The sequence below is a fragment of the Gouania willdenowi genome, chromosome 12, assembly GCF_900634775.1.
Source record: "Gouania willdenowi chromosome 12, fGouWil2.1, whole genome shotgun sequence".
In the NCBI taxonomy this organism is placed as follows: domain Eukaryota; kingdom Metazoa; phylum Chordata; class Actinopteri; order Blenniiformes; family Gobiesocidae; genus Gouania; species Gouania willdenowi.
In genome coordinates this window covers 14,456,361-14,471,864 of record NC_041055.1, presented here as the reverse complement: position 1 = coordinate 14,471,864, position 15,504 = coordinate 14,456,361, and the positions used below count along the sequence as shown (strand labels likewise).

At 37.9% G+C, this 15,504-nt stretch overlaps 2 protein-coding genes across 3 annotated transcripts in view; one reads left to right on the top strand and one right to left on the bottom strand.

Moving 5' to 3' along the window:
* Positions 1–3,096, bottom strand: part of unc13bb (unc-13 homolog Bb (C. elegans)) — a 91,548-nt gene extending 88,452 nt beyond the window's left edge. For both annotated transcript variants that reach the window (XM_028463654.1, XM_028463655.1), the window contains exon 1: positions 2,846–3,096. In XM_028463654.1, the coding sequence (XP_028319455.1) occupies positions 2,846–2,867 (22 nt within the window). In that variant the 5' untranslated portion in view covers positions 2,868–3,096. The remainder of the gene's footprint in view (positions 1–2,845) is intronic.
* A 1,828-nt stretch (positions 3,097–4,924) lies between these two features.
* On the top strand, positions 4,925–13,201 carry stoml2 (stomatin (EPB72)-like 2). Its single transcript, XM_028462875.1, has 10 exons — positions 4,925–5,088; positions 6,992–7,144; positions 7,584–7,683; positions 7,767–7,825; positions 7,906–8,007; positions 8,099–8,233; positions 8,380–8,524; positions 10,939–11,018; positions 11,103–11,231; positions 12,511–13,201. Exons 1-10 carry the CDS (start codon positions 5,044–5,046, stop codon positions 12,622–12,624), a joined length of 1,062 nt encoding a protein of 353 aa, XP_028318676.1. The 5' UTR covers positions 4,925–5,043; the 3' UTR covers positions 12,625–13,201.
* Positions 13,202–15,504: the final 2,303 nt, after the last annotated feature.

Sequence of the window (15,504 nt, the reverse complement as noted above, 5' to 3'; positions counted from 1 at the left end):
TGGAATTTGGGAAATTTTGAAACAGAAAATCTGCAGCTCTAATTTTGTTTTCAAAAATCATTTTTATGTAGAAAATGGATCAATGTATGTCTGATCTAGATGTAGGGGATTTCCTATGAAGCTCACCAACCCACCTTTGAGTCTCTCTGAGCTTTGGTGAAACTATGGTTGTATGTGTGTGAAAGGCAAGAGTTAAGGTTGGATTTTGAAAATACGAGATAGAGTAAAAAGAACTCTTTAAAATGGACAGGAACAGAGATAACACTCAATGACTGGGCAGGGTTCTCGCCGGTAACTTTTCACAGCGTAGGGGGATCGCGTGGCGTAAAAAATGTAACTCTCTGAGGGCCAAATTTTGTAAAGTAAAGCTAAAAAAAAAATACTTTCAAGCCAAAGGTATTAGTTGAATTGGTAAAGGGTGATGATGAATGTAGTTAGAGTTACTCGTGCTTGGTATAAGTCCTCGACAAATAAATACTCAGAGGCACTGTAGAGACAAGAAATAACATTTTATTTAAAAAACTGATTTAAAGACGCTCTTTCCAAATTTAAATGAGGTATAATGTTATAATGTGGGACACGCAGTAATATCCAATATAACTGGACCGAAAAAAGAAAACCCAGCTCAAGCCCGACAGAACACAGTCTGTCACAGTTTTATGAGATCAGTTCCTGTTTATTGTATTTTATCCTCTATGGTTTATTATGTTGGAGAAGAAGCATTAATGTCAAGTAGTTTTTTTTTTTTTTTTTAAAGACAGTGGATTCGTTATCTTAAGTTGATTATTTATATTAGTTAAACATAAAATGACGTGTAAAGGAAACTGAATGATAATTTTTTTTCTAATTCAACCATATAAATTCTAACTTCATTTGTTAGTTGTTTTTTTTTTTTTGCTCACATGCTTTTGTTCATGTAATCTTATCATGCACCAAACAACACTATAAGTAATTAATGTGTGTCTAACTTGTACAAATTATACATTGCAGTTCATAAAAATAATAATAATTAAAAAAAAGGCTTCAGTATCGCGATATTACCCGGAACCGTGATACTTTGTCTGGTATCGTATCGTGGTTACTCATTTTGGTATCGTGGCAACTCTCGCCACTACATGCTAGCGGCTGAAGCTACACTGTTTATATTGGATGGTAATTATGGGTTACAAAGCGAAGGATGCACGCAGGCAGTATCAGAGGCAAATTTAGCTGCAGGGGACCTCGGGGTCCTCAGGTGACGACAGGAGCATCTGAGCAAAATGCCTGGATTAAATAAGACGGTGTGGCTGATGTATGGTTATAAAGATTAATGAGAGTTTAAACAACACAGACACGCCTGGAAGTCCGTTTTGTGTCCAAGTGAGCAACAATTATTCCAACGGTACTGATTTAAAAAATGGAAAAAACAACATGAGGGCGCCTACGCTCAACAGCGCTGGCGAGAACCCTGCTGATTGTAAACTGCACCAATATGGATATATTAAAAGTGCTGTAGAAATGCTAAAAAAAACAGGGGTGTCAAACTAATTTTTGTTCAGGGGCCAAATACGGACCGGTTTCATCTCAAGTGATCTCAAGTTTGCACTTCCATGTATAAATGATAAAAAAAAGTATATATACAATATTTAAGCAATAAGTGAACAATATCAGTCACTGAAGTATTTAAGTCCCTTTAAATTTCCTTCATTTTATAACCAATTTAAATTAAATTTGGGAAATTGATGTAGAATAATGGCCGTGGCTATTGATACAGAAACGTATGAATAGACTGGCAGCCTGAGCCTATTCATACGCAGTGACGTGATAGGTGCACCACGTGACTTAAAGTTCCATCAATTTTATTTTAGCTCAAATGTATTTTAGCTACCCCGCTAACCCTTTTATTTTAGCCCTAACCCAGGAAATACCTTAAAATTTTTATTTTTTTGTCTATATATATTTAAAGGTGGAATTTGCCATGTTGAATATGTTAAAATGAAAAAATTATATGACAAAAGTGGGATTCGAACCCACGTGCGCAAAAGGAAGGATCCTTGAGTGCTGCGCCATAGACCAACTGACCATCCTGATGCGGTGAAGAAAAGCAAGCACATTACACTTATGTAGAAAAGATTTTTTTTAAAAAGTCCCGGGAGCTATTGATATGTTTCCGTATGAAAAGACACTCTGTAGAATTATTTGAGGAAATTTGCAGATTTTGCCATTATGTGATATAAGCATGGGATGATTTAAATTCTCTGCAAGTATTGTGGAGTTTCATTTAATAAGTGTAATTGGTGGGACTGAGATATTGACAACTTCAGTAGTTGACATTTTACACAGTAATTCGTGTTTTCTCTGTCACTGTAACTTTATCCTTAGGGCCGGATTGGATGCTCCAGAGGGCCAGATCTGACCCCCGAGCCTTATGTTTGATAGATGTGGAGGTTGCTGGGTTAGGTACAAAGACAAAAATAAATTACAAACCACTTGAAATTAAAGAGGATTCACTCTAACTTGTTGTCACAATATAAAGTTGATTTTAGCTTTAATTTTTGTGTCGCTTTTAAATCAATTGAAAGCATGAGATTAAGCGTGTGTGCAGGAGGAGAACAGCTGCTGTGACTGTGGCTGAGTTCAGAAAAACATGGATCAGATCATTTTCTCTGAAGGTAAAGAATCATTAACCGTTGTTGGTCCTTTGCAAATTTATCATTAGATTTAGGAAAAATACACATAGAGCAGGATGATTTGAGTTACTTTTGGGCTAAATTGATGTTTTATATTAAACCATACAGATATTGTCCGATGAAATCAAAGTGATTCTGTATAATGTTAGTAAAGCACAGATGAAAACAGAACTTACCTCTCACACACAGTAAAGACATGACAAATCGCTTGCAGCTTCACGCAGGTACTTTCTCACAGTTCGACTCTCAGCGGTGATTTACTACATGCACTAACATCACTACGTCCTCAACAGGAAAAAAAAAAAAAAAAAAGAAACTTCTTCAAATCAATGGTAAAATTCCTCCTAAGTGTCCACAGGTGGTTTCCCAGTGTAGCACAGGGCCAGAGAGCAGCAGCCCCGCCATTATTAAAAGTCATCCCAGTTCTTCAGGCTGACGGACGGTTCGAGAACCCAGAGTCACAGAGGGACGGGGCGTGGTCAGACACCTGTTACTGACGTCTGACGTGTCCAATGACAGAGCAGGAACAGGGTGAAGGCGGAGACTACCATGGACGTTTGACCAATGATTAAGAAGATTATTTCAGCGAAAGGAACAGGTGACACATTTCGTATTCTGCACCAAAAGCAACTTTAAAGTTTCAGAAATGAAAATAGTTTCTCCTGATTACCTGTACTAGTAAAGGGCATTTTATTTTATTTTATTTCATTTCATTTTCATTTTCAAAACAACTTGTACAAATAAACACATTCATGTGCCTTTTTAGACTTACATACTGTTTCTTGCATGTTTACATGTAATTAGAAATTTTAAACGTTTGAACAACGATGATAAAAATGAATATAAGATGCTGATAGAAAAATAAGATACATGCAGCAGATAACAATTATGAAATCTATCAATCACAATCAAATTATTGATTATTATCATTATTATTATTATTATTATTATTATTATTATTATTATTATTATTATAACTAGAAAAGCACTCGGAGTGCGCAGATCTCCAAGCATATTGTGATTTCCACCCTATGTTGTAGTCTTACATTGATTTTATTTACACTATTAGATTCATTGATATTCAAAACATACATGGAGTATTTGAAATAACAATGATATTATTAATTGTCTTAATTAATAGTTATTAAAATATTGAACCTTGTTACAAATCATGCTCTATGAGGGCCAGATAAGTTCTATAGTGTGATGGTATATATATATATATATATATATATATATATATATATATATATATATATATATATTGTACTGACAGTCAGAAAAACAAAGGGTAAAACATTATAACCTTATCACTCTGGCGGACGTAATAATAATAATAGTCCATCATCATCATCATCATCATCATCATCATCTTCATCAAGCTTTCGCCTAAAAGAAGTGGTACTTAGTAAATCTAAGCTAAAACATGGAAAACAGCACCACCATCAGACATCTTTATGTAATTGCACTTTACCCAGGCTTTTGAGAAGAAAAAAATAATTAATTTTTTATTTCAACACTGAAACGATTGAAATGAAAACATTTATCTACCTATCCATTTTCCAAACCACTTGCTCCTTTGCGAAGTGAAATGAAAACATAACTAAAATGATGTGTAACAACTTTATATCGTGCTACGTAAACACCCAAGACAAGTGGGGAAATTGACAGATCCATACTATACACTATGATGCACAGGCTATAGTACATTAAAAATGTTTTGATAGAAAATGTACCTAAATTACTTAGATGTTGTATTTTGAACACTAGGATCCAAGGTACTAATTTTAGTAGTTTTAAAACAAGATCATATTCCTTAAAGATCATTGAAGACAGAAAGATACAAATTTCAACTAGACATAAAAGCCAAATTCTAGGGTTTTTAAATAAATATGATTAGAATGCAGTAAACAAAGTCATAAAAAAATGACTTGTAAAAAAAACAATAATAATTTTGAGGGTGCCCATAAAACACGTTGTCCTTGTCTCTCTTATGTAGAAATGAAAATACATTTTAATCAAATCAAATACAGTTAAAAGCTTTATCATTAGTCATACTTGCTTGTATATAAATGTAGACATTTTTGTGTTGGATATATATATATAGAGAGGTGACTTTTGTTGTAATTTGCGCTACAAAAATAAAGTTGAATTTAACTGAATGTGTATTTTGGAAAACCCAGCTGTTTTGGGCGCTGTTGGTCGTAGCGGAACTACTTAACTCGTAATTTGTTCCCACCATAGGCGGAGGATTGTTACGGCATTGCACCAGTGATGTAACTTACATTTCCTGGACTGTAAGGGTCACTCTTATGAGCTCAGTTTGAATCAAGTCCAGTCAGTATCTCCTTAAAAATCATTTAACGTCAACATAATGATGCTGCGGACACTGTGTCGGGCTGGTGGGGCCATTGTTCAGGTACTTCATGGTGTTACTCTTTATTCATTCCGGTAGGTTTGTTTGTTTAAATCCGCTGGTTGTGCGTTGGGTGCCATCACCATGCAGTGCACTCATGTGTTCATGATACAGGAACTGTTCTTTTATATTCTAGAAGGAGTAAATAAGTTTAAAAAAAAACATATTTGTTTAATTTACTGCACGTCTTTGATTAAGTTAGTCAGTTAGCGTTAAATACAAAATACGGTCATTTTAAACATATTTGACTGTGCGCGGTAGCTAACGAGCCAAATGTTTTTTGTTTTTTTTTTGTATCACAATATTATAGATAGGATTTTAAGCCTTTTTCTCATCTATTTCTCTTGTTTTGGCTGTTTTAGATTTACAATTTCATCTTTTGGTGTATTTTAAAGAGTTGTGCCACAATTTATTATCGATGAATTAGGAAAATATTTGTGTTTATGTAAAAATGTGTCCAATAATGTTAGAAATTAAAATGACATGTTTCTGTGTGTACTCTGAACCTGACATGTGTCCAAGTACACGTTGGGTTACACGTACACCTGGTCAGGAACCACCTGTCCACTCTACTGTAATTAGCCGCTAGATTCTAGAAGCTGTAACCCGGAAGTTGTTCACCATTAACAAGGGGAACTAAAAAACTCGCAACACTTATGACATTCACTTTACTACTAAAAGTTTGGTGTCATCTTGTATGAGCAGCTTCACCTTCCCTACAGAGCAGTGTGTAACCAATCTGAGAAATAATACAGGAAACAACAGTTGTTTTTTTGTGTGGTTTTGTTGATGTTTGTGAGTTCCCAGTGCAACTTTTTGTTGACGATGTGTTTTTGTTATTAGTTTGTGTTTTGAAATGAATTTGGTATTCTTTTAGTATTGTTTTTTTTTTTTTGTATGTTAGTATGTTTTGGAGTCATTTTGTGTATTTTTCTGTCAGTTGGGGAATATTTGTGTGTTCTTTTAGAGTCATTGTATGTTTTCATTATTAAATTACATGTTCATGTTGACACTTTGTGAACTTTTGTAATTTTCTGAAGTTTTGTTGATATGTTGCGTGTTTTTGGAGTCATTTTGCGTGTTGTTTTTTTAATGTGTCTCTGTTGTTGTTTAGTGTATTTTACTGTGGGATTTTATATCAATAAAGATAATGGTGATATATCTGTTTGGTCACTTTAATTAATGGATACTGACACATATACCTTGCTAAAAAGTAAGAAATAGCCACAAAGTGAGGAAAAAAGAAACACTGAATGCGGGGGGATGCATTGAAAATCATGATAATCGTTGGTATTGTAATAATTGTTGATTAATCGAATCGTAGCACCCTGAATTGTAATCAAATTGAATTGTGAGGTTCCTTAGATGGCATACCCCTAGTATTTAACTTGTTTGTGTGTCTTGGTTGTCATTTTGTTTGTTTTTTTTAGTTATTTTGAAATCTTTTTGTTACTTTGTTCACTTTTGTTGACATTTAGGGTGTTTTCTGTAGTTTTATGTGTGAGAAGTTGTTTTTTTGAATTTATTTTTGTATTATGTTGGCTTTTTTATTAATTTCGACTTCTTGAATTAACATGGGGACTTGTTATGGTCCCTGCACGTGGCCCCCGGGCCACCAGTTGTCCACATCTGCTGTAGCAGTGGCTTGGTCCTTAAGGACATGGGTTGAGAACTGGAGGGTCATTGGTCAAGTCCCTCTGCGGAACTAAAAAAAAACAAGTTGTTCTGGAAGAGACTTTGAGTACCTAGAAAAGTGCAATATAAAATTGATGTATGATAACAATAATAAGTGTTTTCATCACATAATCTGGGTTCTTACTGATTTTATTTCTTATTAGAGATTGTCAAATTGCTTTTGACAGTCTCTCGTTAACGACTCTATTTGTTTTTGTACCTGTGTCTGCAGCAAAGCCAGAGGACTGCACCAAGACTATGGGTCACAGCGGCCCAGCAGCGATGGGCGTCGACTATGCCAATGAACACTGTCATCCTGTTTGTGCCACAGCAGGAAGCCTGGGTGGTGGAGAGGATGGGCCGCTTCCACAGGATCTTAGAACCAGTACGTCACACCAAATAAGGATTTCATCACATAGGAGTTAACATTTTTCCCCCTTCGCACCCCTCCAAAATATCCCTTTTAATTTGCTTATGATACAATTTATAATTTAAAAAAATCTATTTAGGTTTTAAGAAGACTTTGTTTCATATCATATGGTATACAAGGCCTAAAATCTAGATAATTTGATTAAATACTGTAAAACTTGAATGTAACAAATATGAAAAATGTCATTAGTGCGGTTGTTATAAATTGTATAACTTTAGTCAGTTGTAATTTACTTTCAGTCTTTAATTTTTTTTTGGTTTTTGCTTTTGAAAAATGTTGTTTTTACAAAGAAGATTTACCTCAAAATATTACAAAGATTTAAAAAAACTGAAGATTATTATTCCATGCCATAGCTACTGTATTTGAACCATATTACTTATTTTGATTTTTCTAGGGTCTAAACTTTCTTATCCCTGTACTTGACAAAATTCGTTACGTGCAAAGTCTCAAAGAAATAGTGATCGATGTTCCAGAACAATCGGCTGTATCTCTTGGTAAGTGCACTTTAAATACTCCAGTGACAAACGTGATGCAAGGGTTTTTTAATCCAGATGTTTTCCTTGTACTCTCCTTATAGATAATGTAACGCTACAGATTGATGGAGTGCTTTACCTAAGGATCCTTAACCCCTTTAAGGTTTGTCTGCAGAAGTTTGTGTCACCTACTCAACGTGAACTTAGCCTGGCTTTAGAGAAACAATGTGCTTTTGTTCCCAGGCCAGCTACGGTGTGGAAGATCCCGAATACGCAGTGACTCAGTTAGCTCAGACAACAATGCGCTCCGAGCTGGGAAAACTCACCCTGGACAAAGTGTTCCGGGTACATGATTATCTGTAGCTGCAGTTCACTTTGTTTTTTACCAACAAACTGAGATGTTGCGTTCATTTTTTATTTTTTTTTAATCGTAAAGGAAAGGGAATCCCTCAACTCCAACATCGTCCACTCCATCAACCAGGCCTCAGACGAATGGGGGATTCGTTGCCTCCGTTACGAAATCAAAGACATCCACGTTCCACCTCGAGTCAAGGAATCGATGCAGATGCAGGTGAGAAGAAGTCGAAGAATGTCGGCTCATTTTAATACCAGTCTGCCTGAGCTCAAGTCTCCCACAAACCTACAGGAACTCCAGAGTTTGTTGGTTGGAAATAAAAAGCATTTAGACAAGTTGCATTCCTGTTATACCTGTTACAGGTGGAGGCCGAGCGGAAAAAGAGAGCCACAGTCTTAGAGTCTGAAGGAACAAGGGAATCAGCTATTAACATCGCTGAGGGGCGAAAACAAGCTCAGATCTTGGCCTCCGAGGGTGAAAAAGCAGAGCAGATCAACCAAGCTTTTGGTATGTGTGCCTTAAATGTCTCCATTTGTTCTAAAGGAACAGGAAACCTACTTTCACTAACGGGGACAAGAAAAGGCTAAAGAAATCCTGTTCTCAACATTACATCCAACAACTCAAGGGTTGACCATGACCAGGGTTCTTGCCAGCGTAGGAGCCTTTTTGTTGTTGTTGTTTTAATCAGTACCTTAGTAATAATTGTTTTTAATCTGCATAATAGAGAAACTCATACATCATCCGCACAATCTATTTACAAGCAATCTGCTCACATGCCTTCACCTGAGAACCCCTGCAGCCACTTAGCTGCTCTAATATTGCCTTTGTGTATTCTCCACTTTGTAACCCATAATCACCGTCCAATATAAATAGTGTGCTTCATAAAGGCTCAAACATAGTTGGGCAGAATGTAGGCGGGGCGGACGCTGCGCAGAATGTCCGCAGTCCTTCATACTTTTCTGTAGCCCTGGTACTCTTTCTGGGACATAATTTAAAGGTATCTGTACTTTCGTAGCTCATCTGCCAGTCACTCGTCAAAGCTCGTCTTCATCTCTCATGCTCTGTTTCACCAGGCGGGTGAATTGCAGGTCGGTGTCACATTTAATGCGGGTGAATGTGAAAAATACATGCCAAGCAGTGTTTTGTGTGACACTGCGGACTCCACGCAGTCATAAAATCTGAGCTTTGCACCTAATTGGCCTGGCAGAGCCCGAGCAAACTCCAGTCTCCAAATGTCCGCCCGAATATGTTTGAGCCTTTATCAAAAACCATCAACTAAAAAAAACAATAGAAAAATCTGAAAATTAATGAGTTGGGGGTGGGGGGGGGTCCATACCAGTCCCAATATTACTGAATAAAATGTTATTTATTGTCTATACAGTGTCTATTACCAAGCATGAGTAACTCTTAACTCCATTCATGGTGACCCGTCACCAATTAAAAAATAACTTTTGGCTTTGAAGTCTTGAGATTTACTTCACTTCAATTTGGCCCACAAAATGCAGGAAATAGTGTTTTAGAGGGTTAGAAATTTCAAAATGTTCTGGAGGAATGCCCCCTACAACACTCATGCCATGTGGCTGTGCTGCACCAAGCGATCCCCTACGCTGTGAAAAAATTCCTGGTGTGAACCCTAATGACGTACATCATCTGCTACACCTGGAAATTTGAGAAAGGGACAGAATAAGAATAAGAGAAGGCAGCTTTTCAGTTAAAAGAGAAAAAGATTGAATCACTGAAGGAGGAACATTTATGGCGCATTCACACCAAACGCATCTAAAACGTCAACAGCATCAGGTTTACATAGACAATATATGGTGGACGCGCTTCTAGGAGCGTCAAGAGGTCTCGCTGCTCGTCCCGCGCCTCCTGTGCAGCGCGTTTTGAAGCTTTACGCACAGCGGACGCTGCACGTCTTGAGATTTCAAGCTTTTGACGTGCGTCCGGCGCCTCCAACTTTTGGGGCATATCGCAGCTCTTCTGCTGGAATAGAGCGCCTGTAGTTGGTGTCCTGGTAGGAGATGTGAGCGCCGATGCGGGCCAGCAGGTCGTCAAACTGGACACGGGAGAGACGGAAGAAGCCCTGTAAGCAACTCTCGTCCGAGCGCAGCTCTGGTGAATCCAGAAACGGCGCCGAGGCACAAATAAAGCCAAGCAACTCTCTCAATAATGTGAAGCTGATGAACGGGAGTCGGAGGCGGCGTATTCAGAAAGGAACTCCAAACTTTATTCTCCATTCACCACACTTCTCTATAGCACTCTGACATCACTGAGTCACACTAAAATACATCCGACCAGAAACACTGTCTTCTCAACACAATGTTCCCCACCACTTTACAGTCACTGGGTGAATAATGAACGTAACTGATCGCCACAACATCATCCATTGTATGAACACCATCAGCAACAGAGAAGCCCCTCTGCTAAACGCTCTCAACACGCTTTCTTCCCAACTTGTTTGGATGCTCGTGACAAGCGTCTGATTCAATAAGCACAAGCGTCCAACGACAGGCGCGAGGCACGATTTTAACGCCAGAAACGCGTTGGTGTGAACGCAGCATTAGTTCTTCCAGGAGCAGGTGATTACCGTATTCTTAAGCATTTGTTTTGGCGAAAATACATCAAAAATGCTATTGACATGTTTTTTCTTAAAAAAAAAAAAAATAGCACTGGCTGGTTGCCACATTGCATGATAGGAAGTGTTAAGTGTTGTTAATCAACTTGTGTGATGGTCTATACTCGGGTCTTTAAAATCAGCACCAACCACGTTCAATGCAGAGCTTGCACTTTCTGGCCAAACAAAAGATTTGGTTGGATTTGTATTTATGCTTTTTTTCACCCTCCAGATTAAATTTCTGCATGCTGCATGCAATGCTTTCAGGTGAGAGCCTGTTGTTTACTGGTCACTGTGGTCCCTGCAGGTGAGGCCCAAGCAGTGTTGGCTAAAGCAGAGGCCAAAGCCAAGTCCATCCGCCTGCTGTCGGATGCTCTAAGCGAACATGTAAGCATGTAATCCTGTGCCCACGTTCTAACATAAGAACAGCTTTTAGTTCCCAGCTCATTCCTATGTTTTTCCATTATTCAGAATGGAAACGCAGCCGCTTCCCTGAGCGTGGCCGAGCAGTACGTGTCTGCTTTCTCCAAACTTGCCAAAGAGTCCAACACCATCCTTCTGCCCACTAACACGGGAGACATCAGTGGAATGGTCACACAGGTACATTAAGAGCAATGTGAACATGTGGGTTAAAAACACTTCTTGCATCTTTGCCTAGTGAGGACATACAACCTAAGCTAAAAGGTTACAGCTCTAAATTGTGGTTAGTAAATAAACACAAAATACATTGATCCAAAACATTTCTAAAGACATTCCTGAACACTCCAGTGGTGATTTGAACAATTTACCTATTTTACTACATGTGCTATGATTATTTTTATAATCAGAGGCATTTTTCTAGTTTGATCGCTACTGCTGAACCAAAACATAAATACCTTAACAAAATATTTCTCAACAATGATATTGTATCATTTATATATATATATACATACATTTTACACATGACACATAGATGGCATAGGTGTTAAAGCAATCTCTCTAATTCCCTTACCCGTGCTCGTGCACACACCCCAGGATTTGGACCAATTGTAATTGATAATTAATTACAATTATGGCATAATTATGATTGTAACTGTAATTGAAAACATCTGTTGCTGTTGTAATCATAATTGAAAAACACCTTTAGATTTATATCGCGCTTTTTTCAAGGAGACTCAAAGCGCATACAGAAACCATTATTCATTTACATTAGTCACTCACATCAGTCATACCAGTGGTGGTAAGCTACAATGTAGCCACAGCTGCCCTGGAGCAGACTGACAGAAGTGTTAGGTTAATTATTAAAGGCTCAGTTATATGGATTGTTTGAAGTTTAGTAATTGAGAACGTAGTTGTAATTGACTTTCAGTGGAAAAATAGAAATTGTAATTGGGAAAAATGCTGGTCACCGTAATCATAATTTATTTGTAGTTGAACATGAGTATTTGAAGACATAATTGTAATTGACCCCAACCCTGACACACACACTATCAGTATCTGAGCTCTCGCCGCATTAGTGCACGTACTGTATGTACACGTTTTAGTTTACCTTCATTCCATGGGCTACTTCTTCATGATACTGTGATAGAAAATACGTTAGATCAACATTTTCAGATCCGTCAGATGTTCTGATGGTTTTAGCCACAACCGTAAATGCATTACGTACAACCTAAATTATACCATATTTATGAACCCACATGTTTAGTTATACATACAATATAGGTTTTTAAAGTTTCAAAATAAAATGTTCCAATCTTGATACATTTTTACTTGACAAAGTTTTTAAAATGTTGATACATTTGTTTGATACATTTGCTCCTTTTGAATATTTACGCACATGTCCGTCTGATGTTGATCATGAATATTTACTTCATTCTTCCTTGTGTTTGCTGCTGCTCAGGCGATGACCATCTACAACTCATTGGCCAAGGCCACCCCCCAAGCAACAGCAGAGGAGCCAGAGAAAAAGAGCGAGGAGAATGTAGATCAATCTGAGGAGCAGAGATCGTCGTAACAGACTCATAAACAGAAGAAGCTGATGAAGAGTACATCGGGATACCACGTGTGTGAGCAGAACTTCCACTGACACGACAGAAGGAAAGACAAAACCAACCTGGTGAACTTTGGAGATGTTACAGTCTGGAGCCATGGAGTCAAAATACATCTTTAGAAGGAGAACCAATATCTTCACTGACTTCTGTTGAAGTAAAATCAGTGTCTGATCTTATAGTCACATGACTCATGGGTCAAATGCATTCACATTAGTGACCCCAGTTGATTCTGATGGGAGAAAAAAACAAAACAATGTATGTGATTTCCTTTATTATTCCTTTTTATGTTATATTATCACATTACCTAAACTTTGAGTTTCTGAATCAGTTATTACAAGGTAGGCCCATGATCCTCGTGCTGTATTTATCACATTTAGATCTGGATCTGTTTGTTCTTAAGTGATTTTCTGTTTTTACAGAATCCAGAAATAAACCTTTGGAAATGTTAACTCTCAATTGTAAGACGTCACTTTCCCAAAAACATGTTAGTTTGCTTTACAAGCTTTTTCCAGCTCTCAAAGAATAAATAGTTTAAACCCTGTTGTTCGTCCGCTCTTGTTTTTTTGTATTTACTTCCCATGTGTTATAGGACATATTTATTAAATGAAAAATCTCTGCAAAAACTGCTAGTGTTCTTTTTCCCCCCTTGATTAAAGCTAAAGCACTTGTGTCGCCTGAGGGCTATTCCATAAAGGAGGGTTAACAAACTGAGTATCCATAAACTCTGGGTCAACATACCAGAGTTGTGGGAAACTCTGGGTATCTGATTCCATTACAGCTGGTATGAAGTGGGTTAATCAACCCTGAGTATGTAAACCTTGGGTTACTTACGTGCACGCATGCAATTAAAACGCCATCAATGGATCAACGATTACACAAACTACCAAGGCAACCACCCGGAAGACAGTGATTTATTCACCCTGATGGGTGAAATAAGCTGGTGTTTGAGGAATATGAGCCTGTTCTAAAGATGCGTTCACACTGAACGCACTTTCAGTGACTATAGAGGCTTAAATCACCCGTGATTTGATGCGCTTTTTGATCGCTTCATCACTTCATCACTTCATCTGGCACCCGGTCACTCAGCACTGGCGCCCCCCAGGGGTGTGTTCTCTCCCCACTGCTATTCTCCCTCTACACCAATGACTGCACCTCAGGGGACCCCTCTGTGAAACTCCTGAAGTTTGCAGATGACACCACCGTCATCGGTCTCATCCGGGACGGGGACGAGTCTGCCTTCAGACGGGAGGTGAAACAGCTGGCTCTTTGGTGCAGTCAGAACCATCTGGAACTGAACCCGTTCAAGACTGTGGAGATGACAGTGGACTTCAGAAGAAATCCCCCCCTATACCATTTTAAATAGGGAATTGGCTACCGTGGACTCCTTCAGGTTCTTGGGATCCACAATCTCACAGGACCTGAAGTGGACCTCCCACATAGACACAACCAGGAAAAAGGCACAGCAGAGGATGTACTTCCTGCGTCAGCTGAGGAAGTTCAACCTGCCCCAGGAGCTGCTGATCATGTTCTACACCTCCATCATTCAGTTTGTTCTGTGCACCTCCATCACTGTCTGGTTTGGATCTTCAACCAAACTAGACAGACACAGTCTACAAAGGATAGTCAGGACTGCAGAAAAGATCATTGGTGTCGATCTGCCCTCCATCCAAGACTTATACCTGTCCAGGGTCAGAAAACGGGCAGGTAACATCACTGCAGACCCCTCACACCCTGCACACAATCTGTTTAAACTCCTCCCCTCAGGCAGACGCTACAGATCACTGTACGCCAAAACAACCCACCATAAAAACAGTTTCTTCCCCCAGGCTGTCACTCTGATCAACACTAAACAGTCAAAGAGTGTCAGACCTGGTTCTGTGAAAAAACCCTGGAACCAAACATAACAACCCTGGATCAATCTGACACTGAGAATGTTCATGTACATACCTTTAATTTAAATGTTCTCCTGCACTACTTATCAATGCTCTACTGCACTATTTTCCTTTTATTATTATTATATTTTATTATTATCTTTCTTTTCTATTATTTTCCTTCTTTTTATCTTATTTTTTTTTATTTTATTTTGTAGTTATTTTTTTTTTTATACTATTATTATTATTATTATTATTATTATTATTATTATTATTATTATTATTATTATTATCATCTTGTTATTTGCACATTCTAGTCTAACTACTGTTTATATTTATACTTATGTTTATACTTATTATCATCTTTTCTAGTTGATTGTTTTTTATTGAATGTTTTCACTATTGGAGAGAGCACAGTTGACCGAGTCAAATTCCTCGTGTGTACAACATACACTTGGCGAATAAAGATGATTCTGATTCTGATTTATCGCTTCAGTGACGTGACGAGCGATGAATAATATGAATAAAATGTGTCTGAGGAGATGTAGCAGCAGCATAGGATGTCTACATAGAGAGCCCTCCCGTTACACTGGATATTAAGACAGTAAATGCTGCTTGATATCACATAATTTATATTGATTTTTATTGTAATATTGTCGCCAGAGTCATCTCAACGTCCTAAAAAATATGTCATTAAAAAACATTGAAGGGCGATGCAATCCCGCTTCCAAAAGCGGTGTCATAATTCACTGCGCCATCATAACTTTAAAGATGTGTGATCTATTGATCAAACTGTATTACAGTATGAAACAACAATTGAGCCTCATAAGTGGATTCATTTAAATTGTCATCTCATCCTTTATATTCTCAACAGGTTTGTATCCAGGGAACTTTACTATTGACGTCAGTAGATGTTTTAATGCAGATCAACCTCTCAGTGACTTTCCCTAAATGATCTGTATCCACAATGTT

Coding starts and splice junctions, on each gene's coding strand:
- stoml2 (XM_028462875.1), top strand. CDS start 5,044: ATGATGCTGCGGACACTGTGTCGGGCTGGTGGGGCCATTGTTCAG. Junction 7,684..7,766: donor ACAATCGGCTGTATCTCTTG/GTAAGTGCACTT, acceptor CTCTCCTTATAG/ATAATGTAACGCTACAGATT. Junction 11,232..12,510: donor TCAGTGGAATGGTCACACAG/GTACATTAAGAG, acceptor GCTGCTGCTCAG/GCGATGACCATCTACAACTC.